General features: G+C 39.6%; 1 protein-coding gene across 1 annotated transcript in view; it reads left to right on the top strand.

Annotated features, from left to right (window-relative positions):
• Positions 1 to 24796, top strand: part of ITPR3 (inositol 1,4,5-trisphosphate receptor type 3) — a 2403054-nt gene that overhangs the window by 522834 nt on the left and 1855424 nt on the right. The window contains exon 3 of the mRNA XM_044076491.1: positions 3056 to 3177. Within this exon, the coding sequence (XP_043932426.1) occupies positions 3056 to 3177 (122 nt within the window). The remainder of the gene's footprint in view (positions 1 to 3055; positions 3178 to 24796) is intronic.

Here is a 24796-nt window from a genome sequence, read left to right as displayed (position 1 = left end):
AGAGCTGGAGTTTCTTCAGTCGGGCATCGTATGACATATGTTTGAGCCCCTTTATCCTTTTGATGAGGAACTTTTGGGGTCTTTCCAACTGCTGCAGGTGTCGGGTAAGGTACATTCCGAATGGGGCGTTGTACTCAATCATTGGTCTGATAAGTGAAGAGTACAGGGGTACAATGACCTCTCCTGATCTGGATGTGAATCCCTTCATGATCAGGTGGGCAATGTAGAAGGTCTTCCTAACCACTTTGGCAATGTGAGTGTCAAAAGAGAGGTTACTGTCAACTTTGGTCCCCAGGTCCCTGATAACTACTTCCGTGTTTAATGGATCACCACCTATGTGGTAATTAGGGGTTACCTTGTTTTTCCCAAAGGGTATGACTATACATTTTTTGGCATTTAGCTTAAGGCCATGGCTCTGGCACCAGTTATCCATTTCTATGAGACCTCTCTGCAGGATGTCTGTGTCTGATGGAGTGTCATTTATGGTGCCCAGTTTGCAGTCATCTGCAAATTTTGTCAGCCACAATCCCCCCTATGTTTGCCTGCACTTCAGAAAAATAAATGCCGAACAAGAGGGGGCCCAGGACTGAGCCCTGTGGGACACCGCTCGTGACCGGCTTAGAGTCTGACATGGCACCAGCAACTCTAACCCTGTGTGTTCTGTCCTTGAGCCAGTTTGCAACCCATCTTGTGACATATGGGTTTACATCTAAGCTGGTGAGCTTTTCTATGATGCCCAAGTGGGGTATTGTGTCGAACGCTTTTGCTAGGTCAAGGTAGGCTGTGTGAACTGCCTTACCCTCATCAATGGCCTTAGTGACTGTTTCGAAAAAGTCGACCAAGTTCAAGAGGCAGGATCTGCCTTTGACAAAGCCAAATTGGGTAGGGTCCAGTGTCTGTAGGTCCCCAATGTCTTTATTTATGAGTTCCATTATGATCCTCTCCATAGCTTTGCAGACAAGGCTCGTCAAGCTTATGGGGTGGTAATTTCCAGGGTTCGTAGAAGCACCGCCTTTGTGGAGTGGGACCACAGTTGCCGTACGCCATTCTTTGGGTACATATCCTGTAGTAAGGCTACGATTAAACAGCAGCCTTATGTGTGGGTTTAGTTCCTCATTGAGTTCGTGTAGCACACAGCCGGGAGGTAAGGTCTACCATGAGCAGTCAACACAGCTTTTATTACTTGACTAAATGCTTTCATTGCAACAGAAATGGAACTTCATCCGAGAAAAAGAATTTAAAAGTCCATAAAATATATACATGAACCCCACCAATCAAATTCAACAATATATGCATACATAATTAATAATCTAATTAAATCAACATTATTAAAAAGATCATCTGAACTACATCAGTGCCAAGCTTCATAACACAGTCAATGTAATAAATGATACCCTATTCATAAAAAAATGAAGTGTAAATATAAACCTGAAATGAATTAGTATGCAAATTAATAATAAAAAAAGAAATTATATTTAAAAAGTTGTAGCCTTTCTCTTCAGGACACTCACAATGGAAATAGAGTCATTTAGTCCAGGAGAAACTCCTGCATTGAGTTTCGACTACCATATAAGTTCTTTGTATTCCAAAATATTGCCAATGTCCCCACCCTTCTCAGAACAATGAACACTGTCAATGACAAAAAATTAAAACTTCTTGTAATTTGTACACATGCTACTGTGCCTATGTGTAATGCATTAGTTAATTTATGTTTTTTAACATCATATATGTGTTCACTGATCCAATCCTTAAGCTTCCTGTTGGTCTTACCAACACAGAATGCTAGAATACAGTACAAGTGGCCAAATATACCACCCCCATGGTATCACATCTACATCTGCCAGGACAAGCCAATGTCCTTCCATAACCATCATCTGTTAGATATGATTTGTCATTAATGAATCGACACACTTTACAATTACCACAAGCTTTCGTATAGTTAGTTTTGCCAACCCTATTGTCATGCATGGGCCTGTTTTCAAAATGTGTTTCAAACTTGGATCCTTGCTGAACATTATTCTTGGATGAATACCAAATTTTTCTTTCAACTCCACTGTAAAGATGGAGGCCCATGTATGCTCAATAATATCTGTATATTTTGACACGTCCTTATGGTATGGCAAAATCATGGACGTCACCAGCTCACAGTTGGTAAAATGCATTGAGCGACTAGAACAGCATTTCTGGAAGTGACAGTCCCATGCTGTTCCCACTGCATACCCTCTTGGGAGAATCTTCATTGAACATGCAGGAGGTATTAGGGACACACACAGAAATGTCCTCTGATTGACTCCCTTAATGATGACCCCTCTCAGTTGACCTGTTGCCCCAGTATAGGAAATTAGTGGGTCAGTTGGCCAAGAGGGGAATGATAGCTGCAGGCAGTGGGATTGGGGCACAAAAATGACTACAGGGTGACAGAAGTGCAGCTGGGGCAGGAGTAAGTGAACATGCTAGACTTTTCCCCCAGTTTGCAAGGTCTTGGATTAGTTCTGATGTTCCATCAGGCACTAGTGGAGAGTAGATGTTCACGGCATTTGTGGCATATGTCCCTGGGAGGAAGGCAGTTTAGTACATGTCATACTTCAACCCAGAAAACAAGAAAATTAAAAAGGAGCTTTCATAGCTAACTTTTGTGGTAATCTTACAGACTCTCTTTCCTGTCCTTGAGCCTTGGAATACCAGTCTGTTTCTTGTGGACAGATATGCAAGCAACATCCTACAGTAATATTTTTTGCCACTAAATGGCAGATAGGTAATAACTGTTCATTGTACATTTTTGTCACCAGAAGGTCAGAATAAGAACTGGCAAGTGCTAAGGCCTAGTAAGGGGTATGAAAATCTGACCAGCTGCGGTAGTTCTTAGGAAGGCACAAATCCTACTAACTACAATAGCTAATTAGTAAACATTTAATGAAAAGTGAATACCACTTCAAACGCACAAAAGTGTTGACACATATGTAAAATAGTATAACTCACAATTTTCTAAAGCATTGCAAATTCTCTTTTCTTGTATTTTCTGACTCATGGCTTATCTTCTTGCTTTGCCTTTCAGATTGTCTTTTCAAAGTATGCCCAATGAACCGGTATTCTGCCCAGAAGCAGTTCTGGAAAGCCAAAGAAGCAAAGCAGGAAAAAGATAAGATAGCTGATGTGGTGTTGTTGCAGAAGTTACAGGTGGGTACCAGTGAGAAGACAGCTCAGAAAGGGGTTCGGTTGCTGTGTTTTTTATATAGTAAGAAGGGCTAGTTGTTTCTCTGTTCTTGGGACCAAAGCATTTTGAACTAACTTATTTGCTTTGCTAAATGAATAATTACGTCATCTGCTTCCTTAGTCCTGAAATCCCTTACAAGTGTAGGTTTGTAACCTGAACCTAATGTTATAGATGCTTATTGTTTGCCTTAAATAGAAATGTTTCCTTTGTCTGGGCAGTAGCAGCTCCAGTGTAGCACAGTTCTTTCTGTCCTGTGACTGTATCCAGCAGAGCAGTGTCATGACTTACTTACGTTCCCAGCCTTGCTGATATGGCTTGAACTTTTTGTTTAAAATATGTATCTTTGTTAACCCAGCCTATAACGTTCAGTTTTTTGGGAGTTGTTGCAGCATGGATTGAGATGGTCCTCTTTACTGGGGCTACTTTTAGGTGAGTTTTACTTATTTATATTATGTCCTCTGACTATATTATTCCCCTTGTTCTTCTGGATAAGTGGCTTCAGATGTGAAACTTCTTTGAGAGTTTTCATATTTCATACCACAGACATTTTGAAACAGGCAAATCTCATTTCAGGTTGCTTATCCACTGGTGATGTATACTCTGTTCCACTTGGACCCTGGCTGGGATTAAATAAGATAATATAGCAATAACCCACGCCTGGGTGTGGGTAATGCTGGATTTACCCATGGTCCCGAGGTCGAAGCCCGAGGGACCAAACAAAGCCAACCGTGGGTAAATACAGCATTACCCGCACCCAGAAGTGGGTTATTGCTATTATACCATGACATTATTTAAGAAAAGAAACTATTATTTTTCTTAAATAAATTTTCTTAAATAATGGCATAGTATAATGCCTGTTTACTGCCCTTCCACAGATGTCTGGCATCCGCGGCAGTTCTGATGTACTGCGCACCTGCGCAGTACATCAGAGTTGAGCAAAGCAACGGAGAAAGCAAGATCTCCGTTGCTTTTTTTTTTACTGTTTTGCTATGTTAAATGGGTTTAACATAGCGAGACAGCTTTAAAATAAGCAACGGAGATGTCCGTTGCTTATTTTAAAACTGTCTCGCTATGTTAAACCCATTTAACATAGCGAAACAGTAAAAAAAGCAATGGAGATCTTGCTTTCTCCGTTGCTTTTTTTAAAACCTGTCTCGCTATGTTAAACCCATTTAACATAGCGAGACAGTGTTTTAAAAGTAGAGTTATACTAATGGAAAAAAGTCCGGGCGACCGGACCTTTTCCATTAGTATAACTCGATTTACAATGTGCACGCTGGCCAATCAGCATGCACGTTTTGGGGGGGTCATGGTATAATATAGCAATAACCCACGCCTGGGTGTGGGTAATGCTGGATTTACCCACGGTTGGCGTGGTTTGGTCCCGAAGGCCCGGGACCAAACAAAGCCAACCGTGGGTAATGCAGCATTACCCACAGCCAGGCGTGGGTTATTGCTATTATACCATGAGATTATTTAAGAAAAGAAACTATTACTTTTCTTAAATAATGGCATAGTATAATGCCTGTTTGCTGCCCTTCCGCAGATGTCTGGCATCCGCGGCAGTTCTGATGTACTGCGCGCGGTACATCAGAGTTAATGAAAGCAACGGAGAAAGCAAGATCTCCGTTGCTTTTTACTGTTTTAAGCTATGTTAAATGGGTTTGACATAGCGAGACAGTTTTAAAATAAGCAACTGAGATGTCCGTTGCTTATTTTAAAACTGTCTCGCTATGTTAAACCCATTTAACATAGCGAAACAGTAAAAAGCAACGGAGATCTTGCTTTCTCCGTTGCTTTTTTTAAAACCTGTCTCGCTATGTTAAATGGGTTTAGCATAGCGAGACAGCTTTAAAATAAGCAACGGAGATCTCCGTTGCTTATTTTAAAGCTGTCTCGCTATGTTAAACCCATTTAACATAGCGAGACAGTGTTTTAAAAGTAGAGTTATACTAATGGAAAAAAGTCCGGGTGACCAGACCTTTTTCCATTAGTATAACTCGATTTACAATGTGCACGCTGGCCAATCAGCGTGCACATTTTGGGGGGGTCATGGTATAATGAAGTTTTACTTCTTCTTTTCTTTTCACTGTGTTTGCATTAGCCACTTACATTTCTGTAGTCACATACCCATTTTTCTGTCTTTATCTGTTTTATATTCTTTTATGAGTAGTTCTGTTTGGTGAAAACCTGTTTGCTGATTCTCACCCATCTGACTGTAAACACCATCAGGAAATCCTTTATGCAGCATTAAAGGTGACGTTTCTTTAGCAAAGGGTGTTGTGGTTGTAGATTCAGCTTTGCTCAGCATGCACTGACCATGTAGTTAGTTAATTCAGTGAAAAGGAATGTCAAATCTCTTTAGTAGAAGGGCTTTGACCTCCATTCCACAAGGAAAAAGTTATTTAGGTACTTTATTGAGTTGTTTGGTAAACTTTTGATGCTGTGAATATTACTGAGGTGGGTGTTGGAGAGCAGTATGTCAAAACCTGTTAAGCATGCAGTTTTGTTTCAGCTTTTCTTTCCATTAAAAACTTTTGTATCATAGAGAAGAGAGCTTCCTTAAGTTGTGAGGCATTAGAAGAATCTTTCAAGCTGGTTGTTTTCCTGTTTTCTTAAGCCTAGCCTCATACTACTAATTTGCAGAAAAAAGTTCAGCATATTTATGTCTGACTTCATTTAGGGCTCTAAGGATTTCCAGTTTGTTTACTACTTTTAACTAGTTTGCCAGTCTCCTATAGATCATGTATCCTTTGTAAACAGTGTTATGTGACATGAAAAATGGCAAATGTCCTGAGATTCTAGGACTATCATATATTTCTTAAGTTTCATGCAGTACTTGAATACATCAGTTTTTTTTCTGTCTGAAACACCTAAATATTATATAAAACAAAATAAATTACTAAAATTTTGCATTGGTGAGCTTTATTTTTGCAAAAAAAAAGTGATGTCCAGGTTTTACAGTGGTTTTAGGCATGTTTGTGTTGCAAAGTCTAACTTTTGTGCACATGGAACAAGTGGCATTCCTATATGGAAGCTATCTTAAGCCTCATGTTGTTGCTTTCCTTTTTAATAATAGTCTCCTGATTAACAAAAAAAGCCATGCTGCTCTGTAAAAGGATGCTTATGTCCTCAATGAGTCAACCCTCCATTTTAGATAGTTGAGGGGTTCCAGATGCTTCCAAGATTCTCTTCACATTTTATCCCATTACAGATTTCTTCCTTATCACAGCAGGTAGCGTAGCAAGTGTGAGGCGAAGGGGACAGTTGCTTCAGGCACAAAGTGTTAGGGGGTGTGATCGAGAGCTCTGCAATTAAACTTTTTTCTGTACTGAAATGCCTTTACAGAAAGCCACCTGAGTTCAGCATTTTTTCATTTTATTTTGGGGTCTGTGGATTGGCTATTGGTAGCAAGCCACACTTATTTTTTATTTTTATTTTTGCTCTTCACTTGAAGAACCATGGGATCAGCAAAGAGCACTAGATGAGCCAGCCATAGCTCTGATCAGAGCTTTCATACTGTATGCGTTTTTAATGGAAAAATGAACTTTATTAAGCCATAAATAACCGAATTCTAACCACATTTCATCATATAACATTCAGCCCTGTTAAACAAACATAGTTTACCATTTTTACATTCTCATATACTTTCTTGTAATACCAAAATGCCATTTCTCAGTGCTCATTTTTACATTACTTTTCAGTCTTCACTCAGTGCAGATCCCTCCCCAGACATTATGTACAGTATTCAGTTTTTGAGTAGAAGCTTCTACCCATACTCAAAGATCAGTTCATCTGTTTGTTCAGTGTATTTTGTTTATCCTTATGATTGTTGAGTTTTCCAAGTTTTCTTCCCCATTTGGCAGTTAAATCCATAGGGTCCAGTCTTTCTTCTCCATTGAGTAAAGTTTAATTTGTTTAAGAACTGTAGAAAAACAGAAAACGAAGTAGGCATCCAACAATACCACAGATCCGGATAAAAGGAAAACTCTTGTTTATTCAATTAAGCGCTTTCGTCAGTCTCCACTGACTTCATCAGAATACAAATTCAAAGTGCAAAACACTGCTTAAATAACCCAACCCACCCTACAAATTAGTTACATCATTTCCCCCAGGATATTAACAATGAATGACATGACAAGGTAAAATACATTTTAAAGGAACCGCAACACAAAACCACTCATTATTAGTTAGTAATCACTCATAAAAAATACAAAGACTTCAGTTTCAATAGAGCCATGATACTGACCCTGTCATTAAGCCCAGGTTTTTTACTGGCATTAAGTTTAATTTGCCATTTTAATTCAAGAAGTTCCAAAAACTCTTTCAACGGTCCACCCCTTGAACCCAGGTCAGCATGATCAATGGCACAAAACTTAAACTTGTGCAAAGGGAACATCTCTATATGCTTGTACAATGCATTTTTGTTGTTTTTCTGTCTAATTTCATAGCCATGTTCATAAACCTGTTGCTTGAGGGCCCTCTTAGTTTTACGCACATAAAATCCATCTCGAGTCACACAAAGTAACATACACTACCCCTTTTGAAAAACAGTAATACCTTTTCTTTGGGTAAATAAACCTGTAGTTCTTAATAAAGATCTCCCCTCTGTCCACAATAGACAGGCAGTGAGCACACCTACCACATTTAAAGCAACCACCATTTTTTAAAGACCTTGAGTTCTTTTCCAAATGGCCCTTAAAGCAGGTGTCTTTTTTATAAACCACAACTGGTTTATCACCAAGGACCCCAACACTCTCCTCATCCATAACAAAAATTTCCCAAAATTTCTCAATTATTTTCCTGATGTCATAGAAATCAAGTGTATAAGGTATAGTCAAGGCCCTAGAGTACCTATTGTGATTTAAACGAGGGGTCCCAACAGACTCAGTGTTGCCACATAGCAATTTAACAATGTACCCAGTGTGCCTTTTGTCTTTAACTTCGTCAATAATATTAACAAAACGGGGGGGGGTACCCTCTTTTTACTAACATGCCCTTTAGTATCTGACATTATTTTTGAAAATCATCGTCCTCTGAGACCATCCTGGCAACCCTGACATACTGGCCTTTACCCAGGGCCTTTTTCTGGTGTTCAGGATGCCAGCTTTCAAAGTGCAATAGTGCATTAGAATGTGTAGGTTTCCTATATAACAGAGAAATAAACATCTTTTTGTATAGTCCTTTTTGATAGTAACGTCTAAAAAGTTCAGGCTATCTTTATCCTTAGTCATAGTAAATTTAAGGAAATCAGTGGTCGCATTGATATAAACAACAAACTCTTCCAGTTCAGCCTCACTATCCTTCCACAAGATTAATATATCATCTAGGTAGTGCCCATACAAAACCCAGTACCTTTTATACTCTGAATTCCTAAGGAATTCATCTTCCCAGTAGGCCAATGCTATATTTGCAAATGCTGGGGCACAACAAGCATCCATAGATAACTATCCCAGTGGAGTGTAGCCTCCCAGACATCTCAAATGCGCAGGTGAAAGCTGCTCTCTCTAAAGATAAAAACACAGCATCAATGGGACTGGATGGTGTCCCCGGCTATGTGCTACACGAGCTAAATGAGGAATTAAACCCGCACATAAGGCAGCTGTTTAATCTCAGCCTTACCACAGGATACGTGCCCAAGGAGTGGCGTACGGCAACTGTGGTCCCACTCCACAAAGGCGGTGCCTCTACGGACCCTGGTAATTACCGCCCCATAAGCTTAACAAGTCTAGTCTGCAAAGCTATGGAGAGGATCATAAGGGAGCTCATAAACAAACATATAGGGGACTTGCAGACATTGGACCCGACCCAGTTTGACTTCGTCAAGGGAAGATCATGCCTTTTGAACTTGGTCGACTTCTTCGAAACAGTCACCAAGGCCATTGATGAGGGAAAGGCAGTCCATACAGCCTACCTTGACCTTGCAAAGGCTTTCAACACAATATCCCACTCGGGTATTGTAGAAAAACCTACCAGCTTAAATGTAAACCCATATGTCACAAGATGGGTTGCAAACTGGCTTAAGGACAGAACCCACAGGGTTAGAGTTGCTGGCGCTATGTCAGACTCCAAGCCGGTCACAAGTGGTGTCCCACAGGGCTCGGTCCTTGGCCCCCTATTGTTCGGCATCTACTTCTCAGAAGTACAGGCCAACATGGGAGGACTTTGACTGACAAAGTTTGCAGACGACTGCAAACTGGGCGCCATAGTGGAAAGTGCATCGGACATGGATATCCTTCAGAAGGGATTCACGGAAACAGATAGCTGGTGCCAGAGCCATGGCCTGAAGTTAAACGCCAAAAAATGTATAGTCATACCCTTCGGGCAAAACAAGGTAACCCCAAGCTACCATATAGGTGGCAATCCACTAAGCACAGAAGAGGTTATCAGGGACCTGGGGACCCAGGTTGACAGTGGCCTTTCGTTTGACACTCACGTTGCTAAAGTGGTTAGAAAGACCTTCTACATTGCCCACCTGATCATGAAGGGATTCACATCCAGATCTAGTGAGGTCATTGTTCCCCTGTACTCTTCACTTATCAGACCAATGATCGAGTACAATGCCCCATTCGGGATGTATCTCACCCGACATCTGCAGCAATTGGAGAGACCCCAAAAGTTCCTCACCAAAAGGATAAAGGGACTCCAAAATCTGTCATATGCTGCCAGATTGAAGAAACTCCAGCTCTATTCAGTCGCATACCATCTGCTCAGAGGTGACATGTGCCTGACATACAAGGCCATGTCCAACCCGGAATTAATGGACATGCTCCACCTCAAAAAATCCAAATCCACCAAAACCACTAGAGCAAGCAACTTAAACCTTAGCACGGATATAAATAGGACGTGCTGGAGGGATAGAATTATCACTCAGAGACTCCCTATGCTGTGGAATAAAATCCCGGTCCATGTGAGGCAGAGCACCTCGCTGGCTCTGTTCAAGAGAAATCTTGACCTGTGGATGGGAGATCGTAGGTTTACCCCGGGAATCATCTCTGTGTCACTGCTGGACAGAGGCACAACAAACTAATGGGCACAGTATTTTTTCATATAAGGGGTGGCGTAAGCCACAAAAATTTGGACTAGGCTTATAAATGCCTTAGGGCAGATAGCCTAGTATAAACCTATGAACCTATGAACCTATAGCAACCCCCTGTCTTTGTTTGAAAATATGACCATCAAAACTAAGGTAGTTGTTATCCAAAATCAATTGCATACATGTCCTCAGAGTCAATATTATCCCATGATCCCAGTCAGTATTGAAACATAAATATTCATAAAACCATTCAAGGCCTTCTTCATGAGGTATCACAGAAAAAAGGTCCTTGATGTCTAAAGTGATCATAATAAGCCCGTCATCATACATATCTGGTTTGATTTTTGCAAGAAGTCCCAAGAGTCTCTAATAACCCACTCCCTACCATCCAAAACCTTCTTAATTTTCCCATCAATATATTTGGCTATGCCAAAAGTTTTGGAGGCCTTAGCATCAACAATTGGTCATAGGGGTGGGCTACAGATGGATTTATATATTTTTGGGATCCTGAAAATAGTAGGGATTCTAGGGGACCTCTGCTCTAGAAGACTGTGAATATCTAAACTGATTTGTCCAGTAACAATTCATCCAAGGTAAGGTCAATGTTTCTGTAAGATATATTCATTTCGTTCACAGAGGTCTCAACATATGTATCACTATATAGCAAATCAAATATTTTATTATCATAGTCAGAAGTGTTCATAATAACGAGACCCCCACCCTTATCAGGTTTCATTAACCTAATCTCCAGGTTACTAATAACATATTGGAGAAGTGACCATTCCTGATGGTTTAAGTTATTGACCCTGGTTCATTTCTGGTGTATGAGAAGTTCCTTAATTTCATTTCAACACAAAACTTCAAAAATTGAAGTAAGAGGGTGCACCTGTGGAATAAATGTACTGGGCCTGTGAGGTAAGTGCGAAACCACTGTTTGGTTGTTGTTCTTGAAATACAAAGCCAAATTAAGCTTCCTACAAAAAAGTTTTAAGTTTAAGATAGTGTCAACCAAGTTAGCATTCCTAGCTGGAACAAAGTTCAAACCTTTTGAAAATAAATTAGCCCAATTAAAATCAACATGAGCATGGCTATAGTTATAAACTGTAAAATCGCCATCCAAGTTTTTGACCATTGAAACAAAAACTGGCCATTTTAATCATCTGTTCTGAGCTCCTCACATCCCCCTCTACTGATTTTTGGTAGTTATTCTGCCCATACCTGAAATTGTCAGGCCCCATCTTCTTCTGGTTCCGAATTCTCTCGGATCTCCTCACTTGTGGAGTTTCTAAAGGGACATCCCTACTCAGGTAATCATCCACCTCCAAAATCTCCTCATGATCTTCATCATATTCCACAGGGACTCTATCAAAATAACGGGCTTGTTGCCCTTCTGGTTGGTCGGGGTATGCTCAGCCAGTGTCGTAGTCCCGTTTATCTCTTAACAGCTTACGCTGTTTTCTAGCTCTTAAATCAGTCAACCCCTTGTCAGCAATCTTAAAAACATTAAAAAAATATTTTTTGACACTCTCATATAACAAGTCGTTCTTAATACTAACTTCAACTTTGTCAATATCTCTTAAAAACATAGACATTTTCCTATTATTGTCACTGATAAGTATTTTTAACAGTTCACAACCTTGCCTGTTGAAAAAAGAAGTAAGGTTCGTGTGTAACTGCAAATTTTTAATAAGTCCCGTCGGGTATTTCCAAAGTCTCAGCCCTTTGGGCACTTGCTCTCGGTTAACACACTCCTGCAAATAGGAGTTTTCCAGTTGAAGCTTTTTATATTTAAAAATAAAGTCCTGAAATGACCTGAGTTGTGAGTCCAAAGACTCAGCAATATCATCAGGTATATCAGCACTGTCACATAACTGTACTTCGTTCTTGAGCCATTGCTCCGTGAAAAGGAACGCAGCACCCACACCGCCATTTCCGAGTCTGCCTTGTTGTGTAGCTCATGTGCTACCAGACGTGGAACTTGAACTGTTGCTCCTTCCCTGAGATTCATTACCATGGGAATGCTTCCTCTGTGCAGGGGTAATAAGCGAGGGTTCATAAGGTTGCAAATGCTGATACCAGCCGTATTAGTTTGCAAAGGCACCAACTTATCAAATTTAGCTTGTAAGTCATTAACTGAAGCTGATAAAGAAGCTAGTGCCTGTGTCAAAGTCTCCATGTCCATACCAGCCGTGGAATTAATAGGCTCTCCTCCTTCCATAAGTAACCAAAAACCGCCAAAAGACCAAGACCAAGACAAACTGTAGAAAAAAAGATAACGAAGTAAGCAGCCAGCAATACCACAGATCCGGATAAAAGGAAAATTCTTCTTTATTCAATTAAGTGCTTTCATCAGACTCCACTGACTTCATCAGAATACAAAGTGCAAAACACTACTATCCCACCCTACAAATTAGTTACATCATTTCCCCCAGGAAATTTAAGAACTATAATCAAATGTCCATACAACTCTTTAAGGCACATTTAGCCTCCATATCTGGCTTCAGTTTGTTCTCAACTCAAATGTTTTCCAGCATTCATCTGTTTCCAATATATTACATCTTGACAATGTTTTTGTTTCCTTTTCATATCCATCCTAAGGATCCTCAGTGCTTATTTATGCTTATTGGCAATATTTTTCCCTCCTTTTCTCTGTATTTGTCTCTTTCATTGCCTTCCTAGTTCCCCTTAAAGTATCACATCTGAATCCAGCCCCCCCCCCAGTCTGTGTCTCTTTTTTTTCCATTCAGCCTCTGAAACCCTCTGATTGTTAATGTAATATCTTTCCAGGCAGCCTTAGAATTTAGTTTTGACAACCTAAAAACCCTTGTGCCCTTACTACCATTGTATATAATTCAAATCAAAGGCTGCCAACCCACCTTGTAGTGGGATGATGTTAGAATCTTACAGCTAACCCTTGGTTTTACGCCTCATCAAAAGAAATCTGTAACTTGTTTAATTTAGATAAAAAATTTGGTGATGTTGCCACAGGAGGAAATGGAAATCAAAATCTATTCCCAGCATCAAGGAAGTTTGGTATATTGTACAACAAAACTGGTGTTAAACCTGTACTGTTTGCATCATGTCCAAATATATTTCTTTCCATCTTCTAAAACAATCCAAACTTTTGTCTAAAATATCCTCATAAGTTAATTCTGCCGATGCTGGTATGGACATAGTCTGTCCTTTAGAAATAGAGATTCCCTCTTTGTTTAGATCTGGTCGGTAGTTAATTTTCACAATTTTTTGTGTCATTTTTTGCATATCAACATCTCTCCAGATTTTTTTTAATTCTGAGAACACCAATCTCTTATGATGAAATTTTGCATAACTTATCTCCTGCTGTTACCTCTTAAAAACACACCCCTTTAATCTGAGGGCTGGTGATTCTAAATGTGAACAGCAAGGGAGTAAGTGAGCCTTCCTGTCTTGTACTTTGGTTTATGGCCAGCATCCCTGAATCTCCTGTGCCTACTTTTATTCTAGCCTTATCATCCTTATATAGTGCTATCGCTAACTCCACAAACTGTTGGAGGAACCCCATATGCCTTAAGACTGCAAAGAGGAGTCCAGTTTATATGATCAATGGATGGGGTAAGAGGAGGCATATTGAAGCAACATGCTGTAGAATGAAAAAAATATTTAAAACTCTCCCTGACTCAGCTATATAGTTGAAAGTGGTTTTTAAATAGTTATGTTTGCATAAGCAAATATGTTAAACTGAATTCTGAAAGACAAAATGTTGGCTCCAATGTCTATTTTTATCCAATTCAACCTTTGGTTTGTTGGATCTAACCTCGGTACCTTCTTCTGAAGCTGTGGATCTGAGGCTCTGACTCTTCCTCTACCCATAATTCCTAGGTTCCTATTAGATGACCGAAGACGCATTCTATCGAATGCATCTTGGTTGAACTTAAAATAACAAACAGGCAAAATAGCGAAGCGGCTTTTAAGCAAATTTTTCCCAGGGAAAGAATTGGCTTGGCTGCTTCTGTTACTTTGCCATTTTCGGCACTGTAGTGCAATCTCGGAGTTGGTATATTTAAGTAGGGGGGTGTGGGAGGTGAAGCCCCCCACTTTATGTATTATTTCAATTTTTTTTTCTTTTTCTTTTTGAAACAGTGATTTTTTTTCCCCTTGGGATAAAAATCACTGTTTTGAGCTTTAGATATTGTACGCTTTCACTTACATGGGGTTGATTATTCATTGCTCGCTTTTTTAAGCGTTCGATGATATAATATAGACCCTAATTCCCTCTTCTCCATATTCTTGTCCCAGAGACTTCCCATACTCTGGAACAAGCTACCCATCTATATCAAGCAAAGTTCCTCATTAGTACTCTTCAAGAAGAATCTTGATGAGTGGATGGGAAATAGGAAATACACCCCGGGGATCACTTCTGTGGCTCTGTTTGACAGTGGCACAGGAAAATAACTTTCTTGGGTGGCGTAAGCCAGGGAACCTTGTTGGCTAGGCTTACTTAGGCCCTTGGGCTGATAGCCTAGTACCTACCTATGAACCTATGAATTACCTCAGATCCTGTTTGATGTCTGAACCTCCCAGACATGTTCGAGAGCTCTGCTTTTCACATTAAGTGAAAGTGCTCTTTCTTTCAAAATAATAGCTAATTTTGGCTCCTCCCTATTCCTTTTAGCTGATTAGCACAGTTTGTTAGATGGAAGTTTTTTTTTCTCTATTTATTTATTTTTTTCATAGATAGTTTTTTTTTGTAGCATTAATATAGTAATGTGGTTACTGTTTTAAGATAGGTTTTAGAGATAGGTTAACTGTTATGACTTGTTTCTATGTGACAGTTTTTTCAGGAAAAGTAATAGCATATAACTTTGTAAATTTTCTGAGTAGTTGTTTTTAGTGTGACTATTCTTAAATACTTGTGGTTTCTCTGACATTAGAAGTGCTCGGCCTTTGGGCACAACATTTCACCTCAAGATCCTCTTTCTCTGTGTATATTCATAGGTTCATAGGTGTGTACTAGGCTAATGGCCCTGGAGCCTTTAAAAGCCTAGCCCACAGAAGTGCCCTGGCAGCATGCCGCCCGATGTTCAAGTAGAGCCACTGGAGTGATCCCTGGGGTGAACTTTCTTTTACCCATCCACTCATCAGGATTTCTCTTGAAGAGGGCCAGTGAGGTGCTCTGCTTGACATGTATGGGAAGTCGTAAAACAAACACCACACCTGAAGCCAAAATCCCACAGCAGTCACAAAACAAATCAGTATTCCAATAAAGATAAAAAGTTTAATGACAAGCAAAAATCCCAGCAGTAAATAATCAGACAGTAGGTAAGCGCTTCCGTTTGTCTCAATGCAGACTTTATCACAACCAAAAGTGCTTAACTTCACATCCTTTATATAATTACACCAATTAGTAAAACAGCTCTTTCTTAAAAAGACAAAACATTGAAAACAACTAATTAAATGAAAAATGTAAAAATACTTTCATTAAAGTGTCGATGCCCTTTCAACCAAAATAGGCTTAACAGATACATGTTCATTCATGCCAGGGGGCTGGCAGGCATTTAAACGGAGTTGCCACTTCAACTCAGCCTTCTCAGTCTGGTTTGACTAGTTACCACCCCCCCCCCCTGGCATTTTTAACCACCACTTCTAAAATACCAAATTTGAAGCCAGAAAACACCGGGAAAGTAAGAGTATGCTTAAAAAGGGCATAGTTGTAATTCTGTGTACTAATAGCATTTAAATGCTCATATAGTCTCTTCCTAATTGCCCTTTCAGTCTTACCCACATAATATCCATTACATCCCATACAAACACTCAGGTAAACCACACCAGGAGTGTTGCAATTACCTCCTGCTAGTCTAACATATTGCGGGAGTACCCCAACCCACATTTCTGTTGCATTCACCAAATACCTACAATAGTTACATCTACCACATTACCTGGTTCCTCTACTGTCCTTAATTTTATAGGGTGTTCCAACAAAAATTTTAAATTACCTCCCACCTTATATGAAAAGGTGGGCCCGTGACTCAACAAACTAACAAGTTCATTGTTACATTCTAAGATTACCCAATTCTTGTTTAAAACATCTCTTACCTTTTTACCAAAGGTGCCAAATTGTGTCACCATGGTTTGCGACAATACAGCACTCTCAACTATGTTCTGAATCTCAGGTTGGCCTGTCTCAAATGAAGGTCATCATGCCCCAGTAGTGGTTTAAACTTGGTCCCACAACCATCAATAATTTCCACACTCGTCTGGTAAACCCAATTCTCAGGTAGCCTTTGGCTATAAACATCTGGCTTAACTTGCCTAGTTCCCTTTTCAAGTTATCTAGTGTGGAACACATACTTGCTTCCCTGATCATTTGTCCCCTGACCAAGTTTCTTTTCACATGGTGGGGGTGTTGATTATTGTAACTTAAAAAACAATTAGAGTAGGTAGGTTTACAGTAAACTGTGGTGGTAAAAGGACCTGAGTCCAAACCCCACTAGCTGTGGATATGCATATTTCGGCCTTGTTATGACCTCATCAGCACAGCACAAGCAGAGTGTTTGACTAAGTATTAGAAACACAGGGCTGTTATACCCAGCTGATGTCCATTATCATTAGGGTCACTGCAAAAATATCCCAAACAAGAAACTAAAACAATGAGTGAGAAGGACACTGAAAAAACAATCAGTAAAAACAAAATGAAAACTCCAGCAAAGCTAAAACTTCCACTGAGTGACCTCCCCAACCTCTTGTATCAGAGGCACATGGGATATATGCAAATGATCCTTATGAACATCAGGTGTTTCAGCTAATTGCCGATTCTGAATGCCCATGACTTGTTTCGTCGTCATGCCTCTAGCATGTTCTGTTGATTGTGGTAATGAGGTTGAGGACTCTGGGGCATGTGGTGTGGAGGGATTGGGATTTCTTTAGATGTAACATTTCTAACAGAGCTGGGTCAGACATGGCTTTGTAAGTCAAGCAGAGATCGCCTCTTAGCAGACGATTTGAGACAGAGAATAGCTGGAGTTTTTTGAGTCTGTCCATGTAGGACATGTATTTAAGGCCTAGGGTCCTCTCCATGAGGTACTTTTGTGGCTTTTCCAGCTGTTGCATGTGTCTAGTAAGGTACATGCCAAATGGGGCATTATACTCGATTGGCATAATGAGGGAAGAGTAGAAACAGATGATGACCTCTTTCTTCCTGGATGCAACCCCTTGGTAATGAGATGTGCCACTTAGAAGGACATTCTGACCACAGTGGCAATGTGGTGGTCGGAGAGGTTGCTGTCAACCTGTGTCCCCAGATCTCTTATAATGCCTTCAGTGTTCAGTGGGCCCCCATCAATGTGGTAATTAGTGGGAACTTAGGTTATTTAGGTTCTGTCCATCTAGAGGCTGACTGTGATATCTGTGCTTTATTTGGATCCAGGGTCATTCAAGGCATCAGCCACTAAAAAGGGACTGGCTCAGGAGAGTTCTTCTGTTCATCCCTCTAACAGGGAGGAACAGGGTTCTGGACAGTTTGTGTGAAATTATTTTATGCTTCAGTGACTTTAGCACTTAGAGTGTTGAATTACCTCGCACATATGACACCATTTTGGAGGGACCTGACCAAACCCTCACTGGTAACTTACTAGTGGATGTTTATTAAAAAAAAACTGGACACCCAACTGTCTACCCTACAGTTAGTCCACTTCTAATGCAGCAGATGACACAGCTAGAGCAGTATGCACCAACTTCACCATGCATCAGCATACCTAGATGAGCCTTTGCAATTTTATGGAAAGCTTTAAGATGTAATTTATTAATGCCGCATTCAATGGTTCCACTCTTTTTAGACCATAAATTACAGAAATGCTTACTAGGAGTGAGCAGGATGGTAAGACCTTGTCTGCCTTGGGAATCTGTTTCTCCAGACCACAAAGAACCTTTTCTAGGAACCAAAGGGGTGGTAAGAAGATGCGGCTCAGAAAATTGCAGGGTTATCACCAAGACACTTCTGGAGACAGACCCCCCCCCCCAGGCAGAATGGGCAGTAACTCAACTGGACATCACCTCAGAGGCAGAGGCGGACAGCGGAATCAGAGTTTTTGTGGTCCTTTCACCAAGAAACCCTACCAGTGCTCCTGAGGGGTTACTCAGCTGCCGCATTCTGGAGGTAGTCAGGGGCACCACTTATCCTTACATCTACAAACCTGGCAAAACATTACATCAGATTCCTGTGTGCTATGGATAATCACCAGGGACTATAGCATTCCCTTTTCATACCCTACAAAAAGAAGTTAAAGAGTCCCAACGTTCCACCTAGTTAGTTGGAATCTGCAGCAACAGAGGTTTCAAAGTTGCTAGAAAAAAAACAGACATCCAAAAGGTCCTAAGACAAGCTAGAATCTAGAGTCTTTAGGGATGAAAATGGGTGAAGGGTGGGGGTGGGAAGTCCCTCCTGACAGAATGGTTGAGTTTTTTTTTTTTTACAAGAGGTGGATAAAATAGTTATATTCAGTGGAGAGAAACAGTTTATTTTCATGTAGCCCTATTAAAAGAAGTAAAGTATTTTGCCTACATATGGAATTATGGGCTTCAGATACTGCTACTGCAGTAGAAACATCTGGTAGATGTAGAGCATCTCACACTTATAACATCTGAATTTCTTGTTGAGGAATTTTCCTTGTACATGCTGGGTGACAGAAGAGGAGTTATTACCTTAATTAGGAGAGGATCCCCATTTCAGTTACTAGAAAACACAGTAGATACTGAAGGCTGATATGCTGCTATTAAGGGGAATTATTAAGGGGTTAAATTATTGTAAATGGTTATTTGCCCGTGAAGATGAAAAAAAAGTAGTAGTAAGGTTCATGAGTGAATGGGTGGTCTACCAAGAGGGAATAATAATATGGGCAGGGAACTGGAATTTTGTGTGTTCCATGGATATGGTAAACACACACACACACACACAAACACACACACACACACACACACACACACACACACACACACACACACACACACACACACACACACAGTTACCTGGGGCCAGATATACCTATTTTCCAATTCAAGGCTAGACAAAGTCTTTATAACAAAGGAGCGTGCTCAGGAATTTATGGACACACTCTTTGTTCCTGTTTGAGGACACGCATCTATGATAGTATGGTAACAGCTGACTGAGGTATAGTAGAAAGGATTTGGAGGGTAAACCTGTACTTGTTTGAAGACTAACAGCTTAAGGAGAATATCAGGGAGGGATGAGAAATTAAAAGAATGGATAGAAAAAGTGCCACAAACCTTGAATGATGTAGCATCAAAGTCTAAATTGGATTTAGCTGATCTTTTTAGAATTCAAAATACAGGGAAACTGCAAGTGAGAAAAATTTCAACGAATTTCAGAAAGAGTTGTTAAAAGCCTGAGGCAAGTTAATGACACACATGAGAGGGGCAGATGCAGAAGTTAAAGAACTAAATGAACTGAAGGATATGACAAAACAATCATGGCAGTATAAGGTGGAACAACCCAAAAGGTTCCTTAAACGAGCATTTTAAGGTCACGCCAGTCAGTCATATAAACAGCTTGTCCTCAATGCATCTCAGCTGCATAAAAAAGCTTAACTGGGTGAACGATTCAAATAAAATTAGATTTAAATACTTGGCATTTTGGTGGGTTGGTGCTGTCCCTATTACTTTGCTTGTGTGACTGTTTTTGCATGGCGAGTCCCTTTTGGCTGCTAGACTCTGCACTTTGTATTTCTGACAATAATAATCACTGTAGCAATATAAATCATAACATGTAGGCTGTACACCAACTTTGCTTTTTTTCAGTTTGCATTTGAAAAAGCGGTGGGTTCTTACCTTCTGTATATGTAGTAGTGAAGGCATATACTTCTAGCTATCCATTGGCACTGGTATGTACATAGCTTGTTTTTATCTCTTACATTGCTGAATACGCAAACCATTTCATGTGCTTCAACAGACGAAAATCTTCCATTTGCTTTAAGTAAATTTTACAGCACATCTATTACATCTCATCTGCACATTGGTACAATGTCAGTTTAACCTGCAACTAACTTTATCATTTTACCTTTGTCAGTGTCTATCCCTAGGATTTAACTTCATAATTGAATGCAACCGATAAACAAATAGCCTCATCAGTACATTTGTTCAAAATGCATCTGTTTCTCAGACCTTTAAAGTAACACTCCTGGTCTAATGTTATCAATGTTTGAAGGTGACTGTGAAATGGGAGGTGTTATTCATTCCTCCACTGACTCACAATTGCTCCAGCATTACTAGACAGATTATGTTAACAATGGTTTCAAATTGCATGTGAAAAAATGTAGTATTGTTCATTATGGTTAAAATGTTTTCACATTGCACTGTGTAAACAGCATAACACACCAATCAGAGACTGTTGTAAGGAATCTAGACACTCTTGTTTAATAGTTCCTTATCCTTTGACCACTGTATCTCCATAGCACTTTAGAGATCTTTCTGGCTAGCTCAACTGATTCCCAAAGGTATCTCCTTGAGATGTATCAAATTCTTAATGCACCTTTGTCCATTTCTTAGAGCAGTTTTTGAATATCATTAGCATTTTTGCATATTTTGTAAAACGTATCACTTGTGAGACCTCAGAGATTCTGTCATTTAGGTTGACAGACTGACAGTCCTTTCTGTACTTCATTTCCTATAGACTTTTCCATGGTGATCTGTGTCTAACCTTTTGAGCCATGAAAGACCTAAACTTCTTGACTGCCTTTTCTTCTGCAGAACATCTCTTTCCTTTAATACTGGGTTCATCAGCAGATAAAAAGGGCATGTTAGTCCAATACATTCACATCCCAATGAATCCTCTGGTTCAAACTTCCACTGTACGACTTTGCCTGTTTTTAAGATTAACCTAGATACTTGAAAGGACAGCCCCAAATTCTCCCTGCCTTTCTTATGCTACAGTCCTCAAGGTTGGAGGGAACATCAGAGTATGTTTTATTAGCTAGGCTTGTAATGGTCTGTTCACTGCTTGCCTAGTACTTACCAATGGACCTGTACTTTTACTTGGGGGCTGACCGTGTTGTTGTAAATTGTCAGTGCTGCAGAAAATTTAAACAAGTCACTAACATCAGAAGACAAAAATCATTGGCTTCTTTTTTTGATTGACAAAACATTATGATGTTAGAGAGGAAATCAAAAAATAAATTTGTTTTACAGCCAATGGAGTGTGAAAAGGTGAAATAATTTATAGAACAGAGAGCAGGGACTATTAAAAATAATGATTTCCTCACTCACATATTCTGGGACTTCTCCATTGGCTGTTTTATAACATGAGTCTGGCATATCCTTGTAGCTGACCTTCACTGTCATAGAAGTCAGTCCTTTAAGTGTCCAAGAAGCTTCTACTACAAACTAAAATACTGAAAATTAAAATAAAACAGATTCCTGCCTTCGTCTTTCTGTAAACTGGATTGGAAGATCTGGAGCTTGAATTGCAGGTCTCAGGGAAACCTCTTAAGCCTGATTTGTTGGCTTGGACTGCAGAACATGCATACAGTGATAATGAAGTAATTAAAAAAAAAAAAAAACATCCAAAATGACAAATGAGTTTTATTGAACCTGCATTACAGGAAAAAAAAACCCTACTGGCACATAGCTGCTGAGCCTATCAGGGAATGAAGTACATCACACATAAAAAGAACAATCCTTACCATTGAGAAATTAAAAAACAATTTGTCAAACAAACTAACCATCAGAATAATTAAGTATCAAAGAGTCAAATGCCTCCAGCTGCACACATTTTTATTTAATTATTTATTTAGATTTGTTTTCCAGGAAAGTCCAACTGGGCCAGAAGCCCATTTTCAGCGGAGGCCCGGGGAGAAAAGTTTCACAAAAATATAAGCAAAATACAACAATTAGATAGTACAATAGTATACATACAGTAAGATGGAGAATACACATCATCTAGTTAGTCTATACAAAGTAGTATTCAATACAGTTTTCTAACAGATACAGATTCAAAAAGAAAAACACACAGGCATTTCAGTGAAGATCACTGTGAGAAAAATAAAATTAGTACGATTCTCAGTTAGAGCGTCTTCTGTGTGGCGACATGCGTGAATGGGCGTTCCTTCGTTGAAGGTTGTACGTTAGGCCCGGCAACCCAGCACGTCAAAATCTGCTGCCAATCATTAGCGGACCGGAGTTCCGCTGTGGCGACCCCTAACCGGGAAAAGCCGAAAGAAACAAACAAACTGTGTACATATTAAGTAATAGTTATGAACAAATGAGATTTCCTTTATATATATATATATATATATATATATATATTTGTGTGTATATATATATATATATATATATATATATATATATACATATATTTTTTTAATATTAAATGGTGATTTAAAGCACAAGAAAATCTTCTCACAGTATCATTACTAAATTTAGGAACACAATCACTGCTTCTAATATGCTTCCAGATCTCCTCTCTCACCTGTCTGGCAACCCAGAGGCATAAAAACTCTAGGCAAATGCTCCTGAAAAGTATTGTCATCTGGCTAAAAAATAAAAATGAAAAAAATTGCCCTTTCATCCCAAAAACAAGAACAAAAAACACTAAACAGCTAATTGGCAAGTTTGCATAATTAAACATATAACCCTTCTTCCTTCCAATATGATTGTGGGATGCTGCCATTAAAACACAAGTTAAAAAGTGAAAAAAAGTGATAAGCTGAAGCAAAATATTCACAAACTGAAATGCAGATGTGAGCCTTCATATGCACTACTGCAAAGACAACTATACCACATTGGTGAATATTAAATGTTGCACTGCGAGTGGATGGATAAGGAAATTCATATGCTGGAATATACCTAAAGAAGCCAAGAAATATAAGCTATTAAAAACTGTTTTATGAAAAATTCCTGCAGAGGTATAATATATGATGAACTACAGACTGCGGAGCTGACCTGCAAGATTATCTGACAAAGGATTTTGACTGATTTGCTTTATCCTGCAAAGGATTTTAACTGATTTGCTAAACTCAAATGGCCAATTCAACTTGTTTGCACATATGCATAGGAAATAATGAATCTTGTAGCTATAATTGTCACAGGTGAGTAGCAGTTGGTATTCTTGCCTCCCAGTGCTTGGTTCTTTAATTCATTTTAACCCAGAATGCTTTCTGTGTTTATTCTGCATGTCCTCCCAGTGTCTCTGCAAGTTTTCATAGGAGGCAGAAATTTCTTCATTAATCCCAAAGAAATGAAGGAAGGTATAGCTGAAATATACAAAATTGCCTGTAGGTATGTGCTTGGTATGTGTGTGTGTGTGTGTGTGTGTGTGTGTGTGTGTGTGTGTGTGTGTGTGTGTGTGTGTGTGTGTGTGTGTGTGTGTGTGTGTTCTGGCATCCTGCGATGAACTGGCATCACTTCCAGTGTAACTACTTTACCTTACACCCCTTGCTTAGCAGGACATGCTCTAAAACTGCTCCATCATCTGCACATAATCCTGAATAGGATGGATCAAATACTGGAGAACAAGCGGTTGATCTAAATTCACTCTTACAGAAAATGGTGTGAAAAAGAAGGGTATACCTTAGTTTTCAGTATAGTCTGAAGAAAGTAAAATGTTTTAAATTTAAAACAAGTTGTCTTCTTAGATGAGGTGAGCACTCTGTGTGGGCAGCCAGTAAGGGAAAGGGTTGCCTTTTTCATCTAGTGGCTTCTCATTAAGTTACAACTGTACTGACCGATCAGCAGACTATGTCTGTTCCTTACAGCTTCCAATATTTGTGGGATTTTTTCAGTGCTGTTTTACGAAACTGACCTCATCATAGTGTTTTTTTATTCTTTCATTTTCTTAAAACCACTTTACCTGTTTTATCCTTTTCAGGGTTAAGATGACCTGGAACCTGTTTGTTTATCCTGCTACTGAAAGAACATAAAGCACAGAACCATTTCTTGCTATTGCATCAGTCTGTTGTTGAATGCACAGAGAGAGAGAGAGAGAGAGAGACACACACACACACACACACACACACACACACACACACACACACACACACGCACAAAATGCAGTTAAAAGGCTTACCATTTCACCTGTAAGGATGTCTTTAGAATTTGATTGGAAAGCAAAAACACTAATGCAAACTGACATGGGGAGAAGGAGGACATGCAGACTCCATGCAGATATGACCCAGTTTGGGAAGCAAGGCACGGTGATGTAGCAAATCTAGTCTCTGCATCTCTGTCTGTCTGTCTCTCCCCCCCCCCCCCTCTCTCTCTCTCTCTATATATATATATATATATATATGTGTGTATGTGTGTGTGTGTGTGTATATGTGTGTGTTCTGATTATATGGTTGACAAGTGGAAGTGTAAGTGTTTTTTGGTCCAATGTCCATTTTATCATACAGGAATTTTGTCAGATGTGTACTCTGCTGAAATAGGTAAGTGGGGTATGTAGTAGGTGTGTGTGTTTGGGAATGTGTGTGGGTTAGTGTAAGGGTTAGGTAAGGGGATAGTTTACGTATATTATTGTGTTAGGGTTAAGTTAGGGATGGATGTAGTGTGTGTGTGTGTGCAAT

Source organism: Protopterus annectens, chromosome 7.part0, assembly GCF_019279795.1.
Source record: "Protopterus annectens isolate FY-2018-M chromosome 7.part0, PAN1.0, whole genome shotgun sequence".
In the NCBI taxonomy this organism is placed as follows: domain Eukaryota; kingdom Metazoa; phylum Chordata; order Ceratodontiformes; family Protopteridae; genus Protopterus; species Protopterus annectens.
This window is presented reverse-complemented; position numbering and strand designations above follow the sequence as displayed.